At 40.0% G+C, this 22,391-nt stretch overlaps 1 protein-coding gene across 1 annotated transcript; it reads right to left on the reverse strand.

The window, feature by feature from the left end:
* LOC133895352 (probable alpha,alpha-trehalose-phosphate synthase [UDP-forming] 10) lies at window positions 1-5,524 on the reverse strand. Its single transcript, XM_062335605.1, has 4 exons — window positions 5,205-5,524; window positions 1,171-3,242; window positions 802-1,075; window positions 1-714 (listed from the first exon to the last, which is right to left on the reverse strand). Exons 2-4 carry the CDS (start codon window positions 3,150-3,152, stop codon window positions 394-396), a joined length of 2,577 nt encoding a protein of 858 aa, XP_062191589.1. The 5' UTR covers window positions 3,153-3,242; window positions 5,205-5,524; the 3' UTR covers window positions 1-393.
* Between the last annotated feature and the right edge of the window lie 16,867 nt (window positions 5,525-22,391).

The following is a 22,391-nucleotide window of genomic DNA, read 5'->3' on the forward strand; positions in this document are numbered from 1 at the left end:
TTTTTGCCAAGTTTCCTAGAGACTTTTATTGATGGAATTTTGCAGAGAAACTTTAAGAACCAACGCAATCATCAATATAGCAGGAGAACAGATTCAGACAACCACTTGTAGAAGCCAACAAACCTCCAGTCAGTATAGAGGCTTTCCTATCACACTGCAAACCTCCAGCGATAACCTTTCCTTTCCTATCAAAATTGCCCACATATACATCACCCGAACCTTCGAAATAGCGAGCTTCAGCGCGCATTTTTGCTTTTCTTACGATGGTGACGGTTTATGTTGGCGAGTCTAGACCTCTGGACAACACACCCTCCTAGAATGAACCATTGAGAGATGAAGACACTGGAATGTACATGCTTCGTGGCTAACAAGTTCAGGTAAATAACTGGTGGCTTAGTCCACGTAATCAAGTACATCTCTGAAGCTCACACGTCCATGGCTCACATCCTCCCGTTGCGATGAGACGCAAGTTACATTCTTCAATAATCTGATTACTTCACTGGTATCATCAACATAGTACTTTGCTTTGCTGGGCTTTTGTCCAACCGAACAAGCAAAGACCTCCGGTACAGCGCTGGAGGTCATGCCATTGATGCTTTCAAACATGTCCTCGTCAGATCGATCATTGCCAATGCACATCAGAAAATCTGGTGCCTTCCCGTTGTTGACCAACGTGCGGATTAGCTTGTCAACAGCAAGCCCCTTACTAACTCCCTGCATGAGTCACTTTCAGTTAGTGCGAGATGTAGCCAATGTAGAAGTGAAATGACAAAATGGTTAGGAGATCCAAAGGGCATATACCTGCGGTTTCACTTCTACGATATAATGACCGCACTTTACAACGACAGGTTCATTTGATAGCACCCTCTCCAGATGATCCAGTAGTTCCTTTGCTTGGCAGGAACCAAAATCATGGTCCGCATCCATATAGTGCCATACTAGAGCACTTTCCTTTGGCTCTACGAAGGATCCATCAGTTGTCTCAGTGTATACTTGCATGACAGGTTCAGCAATGTGCTTCCATTCGCGATGTGGACTTGAATAGCTTGATTCCCATGCAGCTTCCTTGTTCCATCTGAAAACACATACATAGTTCATCACACATTCAGAGAACTATAAAGTATACAATCGTGTATGTAACAACAATGATAACTTTTTTTATTGGCACACCTGATGAAATAGCCATGTTCTGCAGCTATACCAAGCTTCTCACAAGGAGAAAACCACTCATCAAGGGAGTTTCGTCCTCTTCCACTGACTATAAATACATTGTTCTTTGGATCATCGCATAAGGTGTTAAGAATTGAAATGAGTTCTGCACTAGGAGCTTTGTCGATTGATAACTGGGCCACAAGTGTACCATCATAGTCAAGAAATATTGCTCTTCTGGAAGCCTTGTTATAAGAAGAAACAAAGTGCTCCAAAGACAGCTTTCTGAAGCCAGGAGAAAGAGCAATAACTCTAAAATTCAGACCAAACCCAATAGCCCAACACCTTCTGCTGTAATGATCTTTGCATGCTCTTACCAGATCTTGAGCAAAGCTGTGTGCCCAGTAAGCAACATCATGAGTACTGACATAGCGATAATGCTTTTCATGTCGCAGCCATTTCTCAGATTCAGTCAAGTCAGTTGCACAGTATAAGGCATCGGCCACATCATCAACACTCCATGGATTTACCCTGAAAGCACCACTAAGAGATGGGGAGCAACCAACAAACTCTGAAACAATAAGTGTGCTAGTGTGGTGGGTCTTTTTGTCAACACCTCTGAGTTTATCCATCTCCTCATTTCCCTGTCGGCAAACAGTATACTCATATGGTACTAAGTTCATACCATCCCTCACAGCATTTACAATACAACAATCAGATGCAGCATAGAATGCAATCCTTTCATAAAATGGTATACGATGATCAATTAGGACAACAGGCTTGTAACCTGAAGAACCATACTTCATATTAATCCTTTCAGCCACAGAGACAGCTTCTGTAATAGCTTCCTGCACATCCTTCCCTGTGCTTCTTGCTGGATTGATAATCTGTACAAGGACAACCTTCCCTCTAAGCTTTGGATTTCTCTCTAGAAGAAGCTCCAGCCCGAGTAGTTTTAGACTTATCCCTTTGAAGATGTCCATGTCATCTACGCCTAACATCAGCATCTTGCCCTTATACATTTGTTCAATTTCTTGAACCTTGCTAATTGTAGCAGGCAACTTCAAGACAGATTCAAGACGACCAACATGGACGCCCACTGAGAGGATCTTCAGGCTCACTGTGCGACCAAAATACTCTATTCCAATGTAACCACGTTTTAATTCATAATGCAGACCTAGCAATCTGCTACAACACGAAAGGAAGTGGCGGGCATAGTCAAATGTTTGAAAACCAATTAGATCAGCATTAAGCAGCGACTTCAGGATTTCATCCCTTACAGGCAGAGTCCTATAGATTTCTGAGGAGGGGAATGGGCTGTGAAGGAAGAAACCAAGCTTTATTCGGTGTAACCTCTTCCTCAAGAATGTAGGGAGCAGCATGAGGTGATAATCATGAACCCAAACACAATCATCATCTGTATTGATTGCTTCCATAACTTTGTCGGCAAAAAGCTTGTTGGCTCGGACATAGGCTTGAAACAGGTTGCGATCAAATAGCTCACCTTTGTCAAGGCAAATAGGAAGCATATAATGGAAAAGTGGCCACAATTGCTGTTTACAGAAGCCATGATAGAACTGCTGCTGGAGGTCAGAAGGGAGAAAAGTAGGTATACATCGATATTCTCTAAGAAGCTTCTGTGCAACTTGGTCCTGCTCACTCGGATCTACCTGAACCTTCAAACTACCCACATACACAACATCAGTCTCGTTTGAAAAACCATCTTTAAGTTGCATGAGTAGTGCATCATCATCCAGTGAGAAGGACCATTGCCCAGCTTCATCTTTTGTACAGTTCAGTGGAAGGAAGTTGGCAACAATTATTTTCCTCTCAGTAGAAGATGCTGAACCAACTGAATCACCGTCACTTCTTGTATCCCATTCAGGATCAGATATAATGCCAGGAGAAGTTACAACCCGAGGAAGAGACTTAAAAGGTTGCCGAAAGTCAAATCCATCTCCGCAGGTCATGTCTAGCAGATTTGAATATGATTTTGAAACCATGGTTCCACAACCTTATGTCGAGACCAGAACAGTCAAGCCAATTTGTTTAGGCCTTATATCGGGGTAGCTAGCACTATACGTTTTGAATTCCTGTGAAACAACAAACAGAGTATATCAGCCAAGCTTGACACAAATTACCGCATGACATGTCATATCTCAGTACACTGTATCAAATATAAATGAATTAATCTTGGAACTGGTTTAATATATCTATTATAAAGAAAGAACAAACAGGCAGAGTTAGAAATGGATATATGTCAGGTCCTCAACTAATATTCTAAAAAAAAACTCGACCCCCCCACCCCCCGCGCGTGCGATTTGATTTAAAGGAGATGTGAGTCTCGAACCCGGGCTGGTTTAGCGAGACTGTGGTCAGCTTACCGTTACCACCACGAGAGACTTCGCATCGTATCAAACAATCGCCTGTCATAATGTAAAATACATACTTAACCAGTTGGTTGCATTGACAAGGCAAGAGAAGAAAGTTCTTCATATCATATCAAGTATAGTAACATTTCACTCCAGGCCAAAAAAAAAAATGTTTGGCATTGTAATATCATTATTGAGGTCTGAGGAATGAGGATGCTGTTCTACAACCTAAGCACTTCAAGTCTTCAACACAAATCCAGTGCATCTTATCTTCCCAATGATCCAAAACAATAGCACATTGACTACAGTTTAGGCCCACAATATCCATTCCAAAAGAATTAAACAAAAGGATGGACCACGCATCCTTCCATAAAAACACAAAATTAGAAATACCAGGACCACCACTACAGTAGCACGCTCTCCATCAGCATGATTCAACTACTCCTCAATTCAGTCCTCCCCCATTATAATGAAGCACAACAACCTACAACTCCTCATGCCACACTTGCTTACAGTACTTGGCATCCCAATCTAGAGCGGTCCATTACGAATATTGCACCAGTTCACACACACGATACTACTAAACACGGCATGGCAAAGCAGACATGGGAACTTGATCCGGCACCCCATGCAATAAATGGTAGCTACTGAAGCCAGTTGCAACATTGTGTTGAACACAACTTGTGACGATATATTTTCAAGCAAATTATATCCAAAACCCCAATCTAATTGCATAGAGTGTACAACTGTAGCAGCTCCGTGGCTGCTGTGCAGAATTACAGCACTTGGCATGGACAACAGGTTGGAGCAAACTCTTGAGCTTTCTGATAAAAATCAAACATACTACACGCTGTAACATTCAAAATAAGATGTTCTACCCTAAAAAAGAAAAGGCTGATGTCTACCAATACACATAACTACTTTTTTGCGGGGAATACACATAACTATTAGCTTGGGAAAGAAACAAACTTCCCATGTACAAGAATAATATCACTCCATAGTAGTCACCTTCGTTTATAGCAAGAAATGCAGAGGAACTGAGGAAGTAAGACAAGAACACATCTGACATCGAAATCTCAACAAAAACAATAATATGCCCAACCATGAACTGAATCTGAACCGGTGGTCGATTTATTGCGCAAAACGAACAGAGCTAAGTACTAACAATTGTATTTTCTTTTCTTTTTTTTTGGGGGGGGGGGGGAGGGCGGGGGGCGCATGGGCCGTGGATATTGATGTACACATAGAACAATGCAACAGCAGAATACTACCCCCACCCGCACCTCATCATATACGGATACACCCGTCCTTCGTCCGAGCAAAACCAAAAGGATCCAAATTGACAGCAATGTTTCGTGCGGGAATGCAGTAAATACAAATCAAAATGTTGAAGGAAAAATGAAAGGGAATGTAAGGTAGGAAAGGCCTGAAGCAAATTGCAAAAGCAACATCAAATTTTTTGAGGAAAAAAAATCCCCTTTTCACATTAGGATTTCCTTTGAAATGAAAGCCAAAACCAACCCAGCTACCCACAGAACGGGAAAAAAAAGAAGCAGATTAAAACTACAAGCGACAAACCAAACAAAAGAAATCACCGAGCCTCGCATCCATAACACAAAGATCGCTGCTTCAGAAAACCAAAGAATCAGAGAGCAGGAAGGACAGAGACAAGCCGCTCCTCACCCAGATCAAACGCGAAGCGCTCTTCACTGCTCTCCTCCTCCTCCTCCTCCTCCTCCTCTTCTTCTTCTTCCCCTTCGCTTCCGCTTCCAACCGAATTCTTGGCCCACGGATCCTCCTCCCGTTTCTTGCTTTGCTTGCTTGCTTGCTTCTCTCGCTCTCTCCTTCTATGTAACACCAGACCGCGGCTGAGAGCGACGAACAGAGAGGGGCGGACGGACAGGGGCGAGATCGCAAGAAATGTCGAGACAGGGAGGGGAGAAATTGCCCTAAGCCTCTGAGGAAGGAGCGGTATTTTTAGGCACGAAGGTTTTGCTGGTGAACAACACTCAAACTTAGGATGGGTGAGAGAGGTAACACTCAACTTCGGTTTTGCCCTAGGGATTTGTCACATTTACATTCATGCCATCGCGGATGAGATTACCTTTTTTAGATTATTTTATTCCGAGTACGTATAAAGGTCTAAGGGCAGGATTGACCCTACCTTTGGGATATTCCTTTTAATTTCGAAGATTTGGGATTTTTTTTTCCTTTTGAGCAAATCTGATGACAGCTTATTTGTTTTCATTTGGATGATTGCAGGGTAATAAGGCATTATTGCAGGTGCTTTTATATACGCACACAATAATAAGCATTAATTTTGAAGATTTGGTATTTTCTTTTGAGCAAATCAGATGGCTGTCTGTGTATTTTTTATACGACTGCTGGGGTAATTAGGAAAGGCATCATTGCAGCCGTGCTTTTATATATATATATATATATATATATATATATATATATATATATATATATATATATATATATATGAAAAAAACTTTTAGTTTCCTATATATATATGCAAAAACAAAACTTTTAGTTTTCTAAATTTGAGTGACTAAAAACCGTTACCTTTTTTAGTTAATGACGTTGGCGAGGAGTTAGTAGCGGCAGGTTTGAGGTCACTGGTCCTAGGCTCTTAGAGGGATGCCTGATAGCAAGTTGGCCTGGCAATGGTGACGAATATGGGGACGGGTTGTCAAGGTGGTGGGGACATCGCTGGTAGGGGTAGCAAAGGATTACCAGTTGGGAAGGGTCAAGGTAGGGGGCATGGGTGACAGCGACACCAGGTTAGCACGGTAACAAGTAAAGGTCATAGATACGGCAGCGGGAGCCGTGTCAGAGACTTAAGAGCAGGACAAGAGAGTGAGTGTGTGAATATGGGACTGGACAGAAGAGAGAAGAGGTTGCTACTTCTAAGCGAACGTTGAAGAAAGATTGTGAGTTGTTCGATGCACATCCAATAGCACAGCCGTCAAATGAAATTTTGGAGAAAACATACAACTGAGCAATAGAACCCCCAAACTTTAACAGTATGCCTTGACTCTTAAGCTTTTATGGTTTATTCAGGCTTACATCTTAAGAAGAAAAGCACCTGAATCAAAAGAAGGCATTATACGTCGAGTTGTCTACTTGCGAACACAGTTTACTCTGTGTGGAAAGATAAGTGAAACTTTAGAATCCTTGCGGTCAAATTATTTTCATTTTGATCTAGAACATCCTTTTATAGGTGTCTAAATTGGTCCATTGAAAGAATTTTCTTTTAAAATTACTTTGACGATAACAGTAAATTTTGTTGGGTTTAACATACATATTCAAGCAGAAATATTTGATTTAATGTCCTTTCAAAAGCATCGTCATGTCCCAAACTGTCACCTTTCTAGAACAGATGGAGTAAAGTTCTAGTACAAGGACGATGTTACTAGGTAGGCATCTAAGAACACATGAGATGCTCTTTTTGCAATTTTACGTTGTCTGGCCACAGTAAGCAACTAAAAACAAAACAGCACAATAGTTAAATTGGTTACGGTTCGACATGAATCATTTTCAGCTCCATTTGGTTTATAGGATACCTTTTAGGAATTGTTTTGTGAAGCTCCTGCCTTCCAATGAGACCAAAGTAATGGGTGACTTTTGCTCCACATGAACGCTCTAATTTGTCTTTTCAGACTAGTTCCTTTCCACACAAAAAAAAAAAACTGAAGATGTTATTATTGGGGTTGTTACCTGTATTGAAATTTATTGAGTGGATCCACACCTGCCTAAATGATCTGAAATACTTGCTTCACTTCAACTTTAAATTTATATTACCCTTTTTACATGTTATCCTTAGGTATTATTTTTTACATGTTATTTCAACTTCTTTTTTCCCAGAGAGAATACCAAAATATGTGTACTACTGTACACTAAGTCACTACTACTACATGACATCCTAGGTTGTTAGGAAATCAGGACACGAGAGGCAAGGATTTAACGTGAAAAAACTCTCTAATGCGGAGGTAAAAAACTACGGGAGACAAATTTTATTATGATGATACGAGATTACAAGTACAAAGAGTAGCCTATATTTATAGGCATTGTAAAGTCGTGTCGTATTCATCTAGGACTATGTATTCATCTAGAGTTTGAATCATTATCCAACAAATCTCCACTTGACTCAAAATCCAAACTAAGATGTCCATAAAGAAATTGTCTCCAAAACCCTGATGGGCTATCAAGCACCATGAATATTAACTAAGTCCAAACAATGCTTGAACTTAGTATTAGAGAGTAACTTGGTAAGCATATCTACGAGATTATCATCAATATGTGATAATTTGACCTTAGAGAACAAAATCATGAATAAAGTGGTGCTTGAGATCAATGTCCTTAGTCTTGGCATGAAACATATCATTCTTGGCCAAATAAATAGAACTTTAGCTATCATAATAAATAGTATTACTATCATGTGGAATATCAAGTTTAGAAACCAGACCTCGCAGCCAAATAGCTTCCGTAACACCTTCAGTAGATGAAATATATTTTGCTTCAGTTATAGAAAGAGTAGTAACATTCTGAAGAGAAAATTTCCAACTGACAGCTAAGCCAAATAAAGGGAAAATATATCTAGAGATATACCTTCATTTATCAAGATCACGAGCATAATCGGAATCAACAAACCCTAATAACATTATTTGTTTTCACCTTATTCTTATCAAACATCAAACTAAACTTAGAAGTACATTTCAAATAACGAAGAATTCACTTAACAACATTCCAATATTTTTTGTCAGGATTATGCATAAATCTGCTAGCCACACTAACTACATGAACTAAATTGGTCTAGTGCAAATCATAGCATACATGAGATTTTCAACTGCATTGGCATAAGAAACACATGACATGTAGTCTTTGTCTTCTTCATTAGTAGGACATTGACTTAAAGATAACTTAAAGTATGAAGCAAAAGGTGTAGAAACAGACTTGCAATTACTAAGATTAAATCTATCAAGTATCTTCTCAATGTAACACTTTGGAGATAGAAATAATTTACCAGCCTTGCGATCGCGCTGCATTTCCATCCCAAATATTTTTTATATGACAAAGATCTTTCATCTCAAATGTATGACTAAGTTGGTCCTTCAACTGATTAGTCAAGCGGTTGTCATGAGAAGCAATAATCATAAAATCAACATAGAGCATCAAATATATAAAAAAAATCCATGGGAAAATTATTTGAAGCAAACACAATTTATCATAATTATTGCAAGAATATTATTGTGAAATCATAAAGGAATCAAACATTTTATACCACTGCCTAGAAGCTTGTTTAAGACCGTAAAGAGTTTTTTTTTAAATGATAAAGTTGATGCTCTTTTTCAGGAGTAGCAAAACCTTTAGATTGTGTCATAAAATCTCCTCATCTAAGTCTCCATGTAAGAAAGCAATTTTTAACATCAAATTGCTCTAATTCTAAATCAAATAAAGCAACAAAAGCAAGCATCACCCGGATGGAAGAGTGATGTACAACAGGAGAAATACTTCATTGAAGTCAATACCTTCCCTTTGGTCAAAATTTTTTACCACTAAACAAACTTTCCATCTTGCATGTTCAATTCCAAAGATACATTCCTTTTTCTTATAAATTTATTTATTTAAAGGTTTCTTACCTTTTGAAAGCTCGATCAATCTCATGTACGATTTTTACGAAGGCTCTCAATTTCTTCATTCATAGCTATCAACTATTTAAAAGAATTTTCACATGAGATAACTTCACAATAAGAAAAAGTTTCAATAGTATCATGAATATCTTGTGCAGCAAGAAGAGTATAATAGGTTATATCATTAGTGTCATGATATCTAGCAAATAATTTAATATTCCTTCTTGTTCTATCTCGAGCAATATATTGATCATTATTATTAGAAGGTGCTAAATCATAACTAATATAGGTAGCGTTGCACCTAATCATGTTCCTTCTTATGTTAGACCCTATGCTTCAACTTCGGCTCAAAGCTCATAGAGCCGAAAGTTATCCCAATGTGTAAACACCTTTTTATCAAACCATAGCATATAGTGGTTCGCCTATACCACCACAGGGATCGGGAATCTCTTATGGGACGATACCTGAATAAAACTTTACTACACCGCCTCGTATCACTTCTTATGTACCGAATGTGCCTATACCACCGCTTGAGCCAATAGCTAACCCTAATTGGCTTGTGGCTGATTACACCAAAATCATGTGAGAACAAGTAGCCAATGTGCTAAGAGATCAATTCGGCTTAGAGGTTAGGAGAAAAGCTCGTGCATACCAAAAGCCATCTCTTGATCACTATGACATAATACCATATCCCTGTAGTTTTAAGATTCCTGATTTTGTAAAATTTACTAGAGAGGATAATAGAACAACTAGGGAGCATGTTGGTCAATTTCTTGCATAATTAGGTGAGGCTAGTTCCAATGGTGTGCTGAAAATTATATTATTTCCTTTGTCATTATCTGGAACTACTTTTACTTAGTTTACATCTCTTGCTCCTAATTCTGTACATGTGTGGTCTCAATTAAAAGAAAAGTTTCATGAATGTTTTTATAATGTTGATACTAAATTGAGGCTCTCATATTTAACGTCGGTTAGACAAAAATATAATGAACGCATTGCTGATTATATTAGGAGGTTTAGAGATATAAAAACTGATGTTTTAACTTGACACTTTCTGAAAAAGATTTAGCTGAATTATCTTATTCGGGATTGTTATCTCAGCTTAAGGAAAAACTAGAAGGTTGTGATTTTCAGGATGTTAGTCAAGTCTTGCACAGAGCCCTGGCACAAAAAAGCGGAGCCAAAGAGTCTAGAAATTTTCATAAATCACATGATAAATCAAGAGTTGATCGTCCTAATATTCACGTGCTTGAATATGAATCTGAAAATTTGAACGATGATGATGATGATGTTGGCGTATGTATGGCCAAATGGGCTTGGTCTTTTTCAACCCTTTCCTCACCCAAGCGACCACAAAGATCAAGCTAGGGTTCTTACTCAAATCAAGGGGGCAATACAAACTTCCCTGGGCACTCCACAAGCTTAGGTGCTCTCTGGGTAACGTCTTGCCATCCAGAAGCTCAAAGCTCCAAAGTAAAGAACGCGAATCAAAAGCTTGGCGATAACCTCAAATGCTCAAGAATGGATTTTTGCTCTGTAGCACTCAATATCACTTCCCAAACCCTAATCTCCAACTCTTGCAAGAATTAAACCTCTAGAGGAGTTAGGAGGGTTATTGAATGGCTTTGAATGAGTTTGTCCAAGAATTGGTTCAGCAGCTATTCAAGAAGGGGGTGTGGGGTATTTATAGCCCACTTTATAAAAAAATTGGCCGTTACTGTGTATTTTGTACTGACCCGGAGTATCCGGGTTCACCCGGATACTCCGGGTAACACATGGGCACTCAGGCATAAACATTGTCCAGAGCCTCTCCGAAGGGTTCAGAAACACCAGATGTCGGAGTATCCGGGCCAACCTAGAGACTCCGGGTTAAGCACTTAAAACCTACCCAAGACTCTCTCGCGGAGTCTCACTCATAGACTCCAGCCACAAACCAGACTCAAGAGTATTCGGGCTAACCCGGGGACTCCAGGTTGAGCTCTCACGCTCAAACCGAGACTCTCTGCCGGAGTCTCACTCAAAGGCTCCGACTACATACCAGACACCGGAGTATCCGAGCTAACCCGGAGACTCCGGTTTGAGCTCTCAAGCTCAAACCGAGACTCTCTACCAGAGTCTCACCCCGAGACTCCGACCAACTGATCAGAGTCCGGAGTATCAGGGCTAACCAGGAGACTCCGGGCTCAGACAACTAAAACCTTTTTCCCGGTGTCCATGGGTGATTGCGTCTCTTAACTTTTGGTTCTAAAAGGATACTTTGAGCACTGAAACACCTTCAAGACTATCAATATGCATCCCTCTTAATAGTACGGCTATCTTTAACTCAAATTCAAAAAAAAATGAATTAAAGCCTATTAAGTAACTACACGTCGTTTCTCTTTTCTTTTTGAGGGACGCCAACATCTCTTAACTTATCCAATGGGACCTAAAACCTGATCATGACTTCAGCAAACCCATTAATCCCTTAATCATTTGCCATCAATTAGCCAAAACCCATATAGGAGGGCTAGATGCACTTTCAATCTCCCCTTTTTGGTGATTGATGACAACATGATTAAAACTTACAAGAGATAATCGAATTAAAGAGTTTTGAATTTTAAGATATGTGGTGAGCTCCCTCTAAATGTGTGCATTGATTGAAATTAGAATTTGAGATCAAATGCATATACTTAAAGAAATTTTGTGAGAGCTCCCCCTATATCTTAGAATCTGTGGGGTGCATGTGTTTGTAAACATGATAGCGCGTGATGCATATGACAAGATATATCACAAAACATAAGAAAGAGATAAACAAACAGTACATATCAAACATCTCATGGCATCACACTAGCACAAATATTATCTTACAAATATAAATTCAACGACTATCACACCACACATTGTTCATCACAAATAAATACATATGTCTTACATGTCCAACGGAAATAATAAAGATTCAAAGAGATAAACAAGAAAGGATAGATAGCATAAGAAGATGTGCATTCTCTCCCCCTTCGGCGTCAAGCACCAAAAAGAAAGAGAAGCAACGAAGATGATCTAGTCACTGTCTCCTTCGAAGTCCTAATCTCCATCATCATCGAAGCCGTCATCGTTGTCCGAAGAACTTTCCTCGGCTCCTCCCAATTTTCTTCTTTGGTCTCCTCCTCATCATCTTGGGTATGGGAAGTTTCTGCTGCAGCTGTTTAGGCTTCATCATACCATGCCTATGGATTCTTGAACACTTCTGGCTCGCTCACTTCTTCTTCAGAGGCAATTGTAGAGCAAGGAGGCTTAATTCTCAAATTTGCATAGATAGCCTTTTGCCTCTCTTCTATCTTCCTCAACCTCAGATTTGTCTTATCTTTGTGCTCTTTGATCTTAATAGCATTGTGGGTGCACACCTTGAATATTGCTTTGAGAGCTTTTTTTGATGAAAGACGGAGAGCCACGGGAGGAAGACATACGCTTTGGAGCTACCCTTTGAGCACTAGGAGCTGAAGGAGGAGGTGTAGATGATTTAGTGCTCACCAACCTTATTCTATATGGCTCATGCTTCATTTCCTTAAAAAAACTTTTCTTTGTGACCCTTTCAATCATGTACATGATATAAGGAGTATAGGGACAGCTTCGGCTAGGAGTGTGTGATGCGGTATGAATTTCTTCCTAAATGAAGTCTATCACACTAAAGGGGTCTCCCTCATTTGACATCCTAGCAAGAAAAATTCTTGATATTCCTTGAACTGTGGTGGCATCTCCACTTTTAGGAGCTAAAGTGAGCCGAAATAATGAGTTTAAGCACTTGTAGAAGGGCCTCATCCCGGTGACCATGCCATGAATTACTCTTCTGTGATCTGAATACATAAAATCCATATCTTCTGCAGAGAGTTGATTTTCAATGTGAATCTTTGTCTTTTGAGTGTCGCGGATATCAAACCCAAACACATGAGAAAAAGCTCGATATGAAATCTCATACTTCTCTCCCTCGATTGTCCAGAATATGGATTGATTTTCCTCACGATCATACCAGAATGTTGCATAAAATTGAGCAATCACTTCCTCACACCAGTCATACCTAAGACCCAAGATGGATTTGATCCTCTTGTGCTCACAAGCTGAGATTACTTCATTGAATGTGGGTTCATTCTTGTTAGCCATGTAATCCCAATTAATCCATTGTATGGGAGTTATTGGCTTCTTCTTGGTAAGGATCACCGTTTCATAAAAATCCGCTTGGAAATCACTCCAAAAGCGGTGATCAGCTACATTCTTCACATATTGAAATGGATCCCCATATCTTTCTTTCTTGACTTTGCTTGCCCTATTCATGTAATTTACAACTTGTTTGGGCATGTCATTTGTCGTATGTATTCTAAGGGGGTGGTGAAGCTTCATAGGACTCAAGATAGGACTTTCTTCTTTCTCACTTTCTCCTTCCTCACTTTCAAGATAGGACTTTCTTCTTCCTCACTTTCTTCTTACCATTGACTCCAAGACCCAGAAGCCACATCTTTCCCTTTGCCTCTACTGCAACCCTTCCTCTTCCTCTCATTGCTTAAATCTTTGTTCTCCCACGAGGTGCATTTGTTGTTGGAATGTTCTCATGATTGTGAATGCCTACTGATGAAGCTGGCACCTTCTGAATGACTATGCGAGAGCGACCATTCCCACTGTCACTGCCATTGCTACTCCCGCTACCCTCTGTTTGATGTGGAGGAGGTTGAGCTTGCAGATCAAATTTTGCTTTTGTTCTCCTTTGATAAGCATTGCTCTTGTCTCGTCCCATCTTCACAAGTCCTGAGATACACCAGTGGTGGAATAATTTGAGATACTAGAAGGATTGCACAATAACGAATTGATGAACGAAGTCGATTGGCAGAAAACTAAACAACCCGGAGTATCCGGGTCAAGCCCAACTCCTGGGCAATGTGCTAGGGTTTGAGAGAATGAATCATAGTATTGCAACAACCTTGGAGTATGTGATTCTAGGAAGTATATGGAGCATGTCTACCAAAGGAATACGACTCTAGATCAAAGTATTGAGAGATCGGGTGAATTATTCTTGAGATACCTTTTTAGGGCAAACAAAGCACCGACGGTCGATCCAGAGGGAGGGCCAGAGAATCCGACCTAGGGATGATTTGACTTGAAGAAGAACTTCCAAAATCCTTGGAGAAAACTTGAGATCACCGGAGGGACCTTTCCATGGAGAGAGAGGTGAAAGAGAAGTTGTGGAGATAGAATGAGAGAGGAGCTGCCGGGAAAGGATAAAAAGCCTGGGTTACCCGGAGACTCCAGCCTGACCCGGAGACTCTGGGTTGGAGTTAGAAAGGAGACAGAGACTCCTTCTCGGAAGGTGACCCGGACCCTCCGGGTCGAGTGACAGAGCCCGGAGTATCCAGGTGAACCCGGAGACTCCGGGTTCTGTCAACTCAATAGAAACAGCAGGACGTCCAGAATTCGGACACTCCAGATTGGTCCGGAGACTCCGGGTACTGGAACTCGACAAAGATGGAATTTTGAGCAAAGATTCGACGAGGGATTTCGGGAGAAGGATTGTTGGACATATAAGAATTTTGCCAACAAAAATAATACATAACTATGATCACAAGTAGCAAGATATGATCAAAAGATCAAGAATCAAATAATTTTTTAAAATAGCAATCAAAAAGATTTTTGCAAAATTCTAGCTACCAAAATTATAAAACTAGAATAGTCAATTGCATGCAACATATCAAGCCACATTGCGAGAATCGAGGATATTTAGCTCATTTCTCAACTCACAAAATCTTTGCTCATCTAGTGGCTTTGTGAGGATATCAGCTAGTTATTTTTTGGTTCTCACATGGCGAATATCGATATCCCCTTTGGTTGAGTGATCTCTTAGGAAATGGTGACGGATGTCTATATGCTTGGTTCTTGAGTGTTGTATGGGATTGTTGGCTATTTTGATGGCACTCTTATTGTCATACAAAAGTAGGACTTTGGTCATGTTGTAGCCATAATCTCCCAAGTTTGTCTCATCCAAAGAAATTGAGCACAACAAGCGCTCACGGCAACATACTCGGCTTCGACGGTGGATAGGGCTATGGAATTTTGTTTCTTTAAAGACCAAGACACCAAAGACCTACCCAAGAATTGGCAAGTCACCGAGGTGCTCTTCTTATCCACTTTGCAACCGGCATAATCAGAATCCAAATAGCCATAAAGGTCAAAGGATGAACCTTTAGGATACCATAAGCCAAATTAAGGGGTATGAACCAAATATCTAAGAATTCTCTTAACGGCCATCAAATGGTACTCTTTTGGAGCGGCTTTAAATCTTTCACACATGCACACACTAAGCATAATATCAGACCTAGATGCACAAAAGTAAAGTAAAAAATCAATCATGGAGTGATATACCTTTTGATCCATGACCTTGCTATCTTCATTGAGATCAAGATGTCTATTAGCTTGCATAGGAGTCTTGATGGGTTTGGCATTCTCCATATCAAATTTCTTGAGCATGTCTTTGATATACTTGGTTTAACATATGAAAGTTCCTTCCTTAAGTTATTTGATTTGAATCCTAAGAAGAACTTCAACCCTCCCATCATTGACATCTCAAATCTCTTGGTCATGATCATACTAAATTCTTCACAAAAGCTTTTATTAGTAGAACCAAATATAATGTCATCGACATGTATTTGGCAAACAAATAAATCATTATCAACATTCTTAGTGAAGAGAGTAGAATCGATTTTGCCTATTTAAAAGTCCTTTTTGACAAGAAAATTTCTAAGGAATTCATACTATGCTCTAGGTGCTTGCTTAAGCCTGTAGAATGCCTTATGGAGTTTAAAAACATGATGAGGATACATGAGATCTTCAAATCCAGGTAGTTGCTCCACATACACCAACTCGAAGATTGATCCATTTAGAAAAGCACTCTTCACATCCATTTGATATAACTTGAAATCATGATGAGTAGCATAGGCAAGTAATATTCGAATAGACTCAAGCCTAGCTACGTGAGCATAGTCTCACCAAAATCCAAATCTTTGATTTGTGTGAAGCCTTGAGCAACCAACCTTGCCTTGTTTCTTGTCACGATCCTGTTCTCATCTTGCTTGTTGCGAAAGACTCATTTGGTGACAATCACATTTTGATTGGGTCTTTCCACTAATGACCATACTTTATTTCTCTTGAAGTTGTTGAGCTCTTCTTGCATGGTCATCACCCAATCCGGATCGCTAAGTGCTTCTTCTACCTTCAATGGTTTCAAAGAGGAAACAAAAGAGTAATATTCACAAAAATTTACAATTCTAGAACGAGTAGTTACCCCCTTTTGTATATCACCAATGATATTATTCACCGGGTGATCTCTTTGGATACTTTGATGAACTCTTGGATATGGCACTTGGGATTGAGGTTGAATATCTTCCACCTCATCATTATCAAGGAACTTTTTAGAGTCATCATTAACTTGATATTGATCTTGAGTTAATGTTGATGGCTTTACTTGAGTTGATGAAGATGGTTGAGCTTGATCATTATAGTTTATTTTTTGCTCTTGGGGTTCTTAAGGCTTGATTTCACAAAATACCATCTTCTTGATGGCTTTGCTTGGAATTTCCTCATCACCTCAAAAATTAGGATCAACTTGCTCCACTTGGGAGCCGTTAGATTCATCAAATATCATGTCACACGTGATTTCAACACAGCCAGAGGTTTTGTTGAAGACACGATAGGCGTAGGCATTTGATCCATAACCAAGCATAAAACCTTCATCTACTTTAGGCACAAATTTAGAAGTTTTGGCCTTTTATTTAGAATAAATCATTTGTTACCAAAAACTCTAAAGTAGGATACATTCGGCTTGTTACCGGTTAGAAGCTCGTAGGCGGTCTTTTTTAAAATCTTGTGAAAGTATAGTCGGTTGATGGCATGGCATACAGTATTGACGGTCTCTACCTAAAATTGATTTGAGATCTTGTACTCATCAAGCATTGTCCTTGCCAACTCTATGAGAGTCCTATTCTTCCTCTCGATAACCCTATTTTATTGAGGGGAGTAGGGTGCCGAGAACTCATGCTTGATCCCTTCTTCATCAAGGAATTTTTCAACTTGTGTATTATTGAATTCACTTCTATTATCGCTTCTTACCCTCTTGATCTTCACATCAAATTCGTTTTGATCTCTTCTCACGAATTTCTTGAATATGGCTTGTGTTTTTTTCTTATCATGCAAAAAGAATACCCAAGTGAAACGAGAATAATCATAAACAATAACAAAATCATATTTGTTACCACCAATGCTTATATAGACGATTGGTCCAAATAAATCCATGTGAAGAAGTTCCAATGCCCTTGTAGTCGTTATTACATTCTTGGCGAGGTGAGGAGCTCTAATTTGCTTTCCCTCTTGATAAGCACTACAAATTCTATCTTTCTCAAAGAAAACATTTGTTAGTCCTAGGATATGCTCCCCTTTAGAAGTTTAGACAAATTCCTCATACCAACATAGGCTAGTCAGCGATGCCATAGCCAACATATACTAGACTTAGCAATCAAACAAGTTTTAGACATCACTTCATTCGTTGAGAAATGAACAAGATAAAGTTTATCCTTCAACCTACCGGTGAAAGCTATTGAGGTATTATCCCTTCTAGAGACGGTCACACCCTCATTAAAAAGGCAATTGTAGACTATTTTACAAAGTTGTGATACGGACAATAAATTATAACTAAGAGATTTAACTAGCAAAATATTTGAAATGAAATGATCATTTAAAATAGCAATTTTACCTAGACCAATTACCTCTCCTTTTCCATCATCACCAAAAATGATATTTTCATATGGTCCTCCATCCTCTTCAAATGATGAGAACATACTCTTCTCTCCGGTCATATGATTTGTGCACCGCTATTAAGCACTCAACTTGATCCACCGGATGAGTATATACAAAATAATTTTAAGCCTTTGTTTTAGGTACCCAAATTCGTTTGGGTCATTTCATGTTAGTCACAAGCATTTTGGGTACCCACACTTTTTGATGAGGACCTCCCAGCAAATGTGCCAAGCCATGGACCAGCTGAAACAAGTCAAGCACCAATTACACCAATACAAGGACCCATCACACGGAGTCGTGCAAGGAAACTGCAGCAAGAGGTGAACTCTCTCCTTACTAAATTTGATTACAATACAAATGAGAATTTTATACTACCTAAATGTTCTACTTTTGTATTGCTAAGGTTTACGCATATTGGAGCTGCTGCTGGACCAAAGGAGACAAGTTACACCGAGAAGGAGACGAGTTACGCAGAAGCTGAACCATCACACTGACTCCTGACATCAGAGCCATGTTCCAAGAGACACACACACAAACTGGTCAAGATTCACCATGCATAATGCACATGGACAGAAAGATAATCAAGTCTACTTTCACCTCCAACAAACGGCTCGTCTTTTTGACTTCCCATTAAGGAGTAATGACCATTTAAGTGAAGACTGCCAGGGAGGCTGAAGATCACGCGAGGCTTCTCGGGAACCCATGTTTTCACCTTTTTATCTCCCTTTATTTTCGTGGAAACTTATAGAACTTTCACACCTAGCTAGGAGGGGTGTTCCTAGTATAAATATCTACTGTATCTAAGCCAAAGGGGGCACGATTATGAATTAAGAAAAATCCACCAGATGGTGTTTCCAGCCAAGAGCTGTTGAATGACTTACCCCAAATTTCTTGCGAGTTCTTCATCGACTTGTGAGAGACCGATTCACCGGTATATATGTGAAGGTTCCTCTGGGACCCCCTAATTCGTGCTCTACGGTTTCCAGTTAGGCTGCACCGTTTTGTGTGGATTAGTCCCGGTTTGTGGTTCTGCGATCGTTCGAAGATCGAGTCGAAATCCATCAAGGTTTCGGTGCCTCTCTCCCCGTCGCTTGGTCGCAACCAACCTTGACCAGGTCTAAAGCTACCCGGTTTGTTTTCTTGAGTTCGTGGAGATCGAGTCGAGTCCAATGATTTGGTGCCTCTCTCCTCGTTACTTGGCCACATTCCAGCCTTTGTCAGGTATAAAGCTAGTTATCCCGCTGCATTTTTCAGCAAGTTATCTCTTGTCGTACCTACTGCCGTGAAGATCGGGCCAACCCACGGGTTTTCCCCTATCACTTTTCTTTTCACAGCACGGTCCTTTGTGCGAGCACTAACATAAAGAGCAACCACTTTACTATAGTGGTTTCTCTTAAGTATATAAGAAGCATAAAAGGTAGATTGTGGAGCATGGCTCTTGGGTTGCTTTGCTTGAATGATGTGATCAACTTGCTTGTCTCCCTTGATGAACTTGAGGCACTCTTTGCCATTGATCACCACACGCTCATTTAGCTTGCTTTTATGCATATCAAAGCCAAGTCCTCTCTTTTGCTTGTTATCCTTAGCCTCAATGGTCTTGTATAGTGCATCTTTGAATTTGTATATTTTGATACATCAATACTTAACGAAGGCATTTAGCCTCTCATTTTCTTTTTGTAAGGCTTGCAAAGATTCAACATTAGTGGTATAAGCATTTATATCTACATTGTAACAACGAGAGCAACCATTGCTAGTAGAAGCATTAGAGAGTAAAGTTGCATTATTAGAAGTGGGAGTGCTATTCTTGAGGGTATCAATTTAAATTTCAAGAGTTTTATGAGTCTCCTCCAAAACACGAGAATTTTTCTTGAAGTGTAGAATTGCTACTCTCAAGACTAGCTGTTGAGACATTGGCCAAATTAAGATATTTGGTCAATTTCTCAACTTTCTCCTTTTCTTTAACAAGGATCTCCTCGAGTTCAAGGTTTCACTTATTTTCAAGGATGAGCAAGTTCTCTTGCTTCTCAAAGGTCTCCTCATGACTCTCTATTGTTTCCATTAGTTCTTTCATTTTAGACATGATATTTTTACTTAAACCTTTAAATATGCTTTCACAATCACTATCACTATCTAGGAGTTTGGGTTGTGATTTTACCTTACGTCCTTTCGCCATGAGACACTTGGGAGTGTCATCATCGCTCATCTCTCCAAAAAGTGACTTTGTTGGTGTAGAGATGCGGATGATAATGGTGGCGACTTCTTCATCATCAGAGTCAGAGTCGGAGTTGGAATCCCACTGCTCTCCAATATGACCTTGACCCGAGTACTTCTTCTTATGGGTCTTGTATTTGTCCTTATTGAAGGGTTTGTTCTTCTTCTCATCCTTGTCCTTGCTCTTCTTCTTGTTCGAACAATCGACAATGAAATAGCCAACTTCACCATACTCATAGCAAGTCCTCTTGGACGTTCTCCTCTTGGGCATATCTCTCTTGTACTTGCTATAGCCACCATTCTTCATAAATTTCTTGAATTTTCTTACAAAGAAGGCTATTTCTTCATCATCTGAGTCTTCATCTTCACTTGAGCTTGATTCTTCAATTTTCTTGCTCTTGCTCGTCTTGAATGCAACTTCTTTGTTCTTGGAGGTGGACCTTTGCTCGACAAGATTTTTGACTTTATTTGCTTCCTCCTCCATAAGCTCATGAGCAAGAATCATCCCAACTACATCACTTGTTGTGAGCCTCTTGTAATCCCTTCTCTCTCGGATGAGTGTGACTAAGGTGGGGTTTCTTGGTGGAAAGGCTCTAAGTAATCTCCTCACCACCTTATGATCATCAAGCTCTTCACTTCCAAGCCCTCTAATTTTGTTCACTAGCACCATCATACGGTCATACATAACTTGGGGTGTTTCATCATCTTTCATCACAAATCTTCCCAACTTGCCTTCAAACAACTCAATTTTTTATTCCCTCACGCTTGTGGTGACCTCATGTAAAACTTAGAGTGTGTCCCATATTGATTTAGCTTCCTCAAGCCCATCTACTTTGTTGAATTCCTCGGAGCTCAAGGCACTAAGAAGAACACTTGTAGCTTGAGCATTTCGATGAATTGCTTGCTCTTATTTCAATGTGAGTTCGATGTCTTCCGCCGGAATATCAAGATCTACACACACAATCTTCCAAATGCTCGGATGGAGCGAGATTAGATGCATCTTCATCTTGTGCCTCCAAGAGGCGTAATGTGTGCCATCAAAGAACGGTGCATGCCCGGAAGGCATGGAGATGAAGTTGTTAGAAGGAGAATTTAATTTACTATAATCAAAACCAACTTTGACTCCCCTTCTATCTTTGGAGCCAAATGTTGTTGAAGCATCGCCCAAATCCATGGGCCTCCTTGAGCCACCACCCGAAGTTTCACCCCGAGTTTCACCCTTCGGACTCTTCGGGCTCTTCTCCCCGGATGTCGACATCTTCAAATCCTCCAAGCAGTGAAGCCTTATAGGAGGTTAAGCTCTAATACCAATTGAAATGTACGAGATGTTGCCTAGAGGGGGCGTCAATAGGCGTTTCCTGAAATTTAAAACTTCGCAACGGATTACTGAATCCGGATACTCCGAGTCAATCCGGAGACTACAGGTTATACAGAACCTGGATACTCCGGGCTTATTCGGATAATCCGGATTATACAGAAAATTGAAACTTATGAACTTTCGAGCAATCTAGATGAGTCTATAAGTTACCACATGTTCTAAGAGATGCCTAAGTACCTTATCACCAACAACCTGCAGTCACACGCACACAAACAAGTAGATCGGAAAAATACCCTAAGATCAACTAAAACAAGTAAATGTGCAACAAAATAAAGGAGATAAAGATTTGTTTCCGAAGTTCGGCCACCTCACAAAGAAGTGCCTACATCTCCGTTGAGGAGCTCACAAAGAGCCGGGTCTTTTTTAATCCTTTCCTCACCCAAGCGACCACAAAGATCAAGCTAAGGTTCTTATTAAAAAACAAGGGGGTAATGCAAACTTCATGGGGCACTCCACAAGCTTGGGTGCTCTCTGAGTGACGCCTTGCCGTCTAGGAGCTCAAAGCTCAAAGTGTAAAGAACACGAATTGAAAGCTTGGCGATGACCTCAAATGCTCAAGAATGGATTTTTGCTCTGTAGAACTCAATCTCACATCCCAAACCCTAATCTCTAAATCTTGCAAGAATTAAAGCTCTAAATGAGTTAGGAGGACTATTCAATGACTTTGAATGAGTTTGTCCAGGAGTTGGTTTAGCAGCTATTCAAGAAAGGGGTGTGGGGTATTTATAGCCCACTTCAAAAAACTAGCCGTTATTGTGTATTTTGTACAGGCCCGGAGTATCCGGGTTCACCTGGAGACTCCGGGTAACACATGGGCACTCAAGCATAAACACTGTC

The sequence above is a fragment of the Phragmites australis genome, chromosome 16 (genome assembly GCF_958298935.1).
Source record: "Phragmites australis chromosome 16, lpPhrAust1.1, whole genome shotgun sequence".
NCBI classification, from domain to species: Eukaryota; Viridiplantae; Streptophyta; class Magnoliopsida; order Poales; family Poaceae; genus Phragmites; species Phragmites australis.

Coding starts and splice junctions, on each gene's coding strand:
- LOC133895352 (XM_062335605.1), bottom strand. CDS start 3,152: ATGGTTTCAAAATCATATTCAAATCTGCTAGACATGACCTGCGGAGAT. Junction 1,076..1,170: donor GAACATGGCTATTTCATCAG/GTGTGCCAATAA, acceptor ATGTGTTTTCAG/ATGGAACAAGGAAGCTGCAT. Junction 715..801: donor TCGTAGAAGTGAAACCGCAG/GTATATGCCCTT, acceptor TGACTCATGCAG/GGAGTTAGTAAGGGGCTTGC.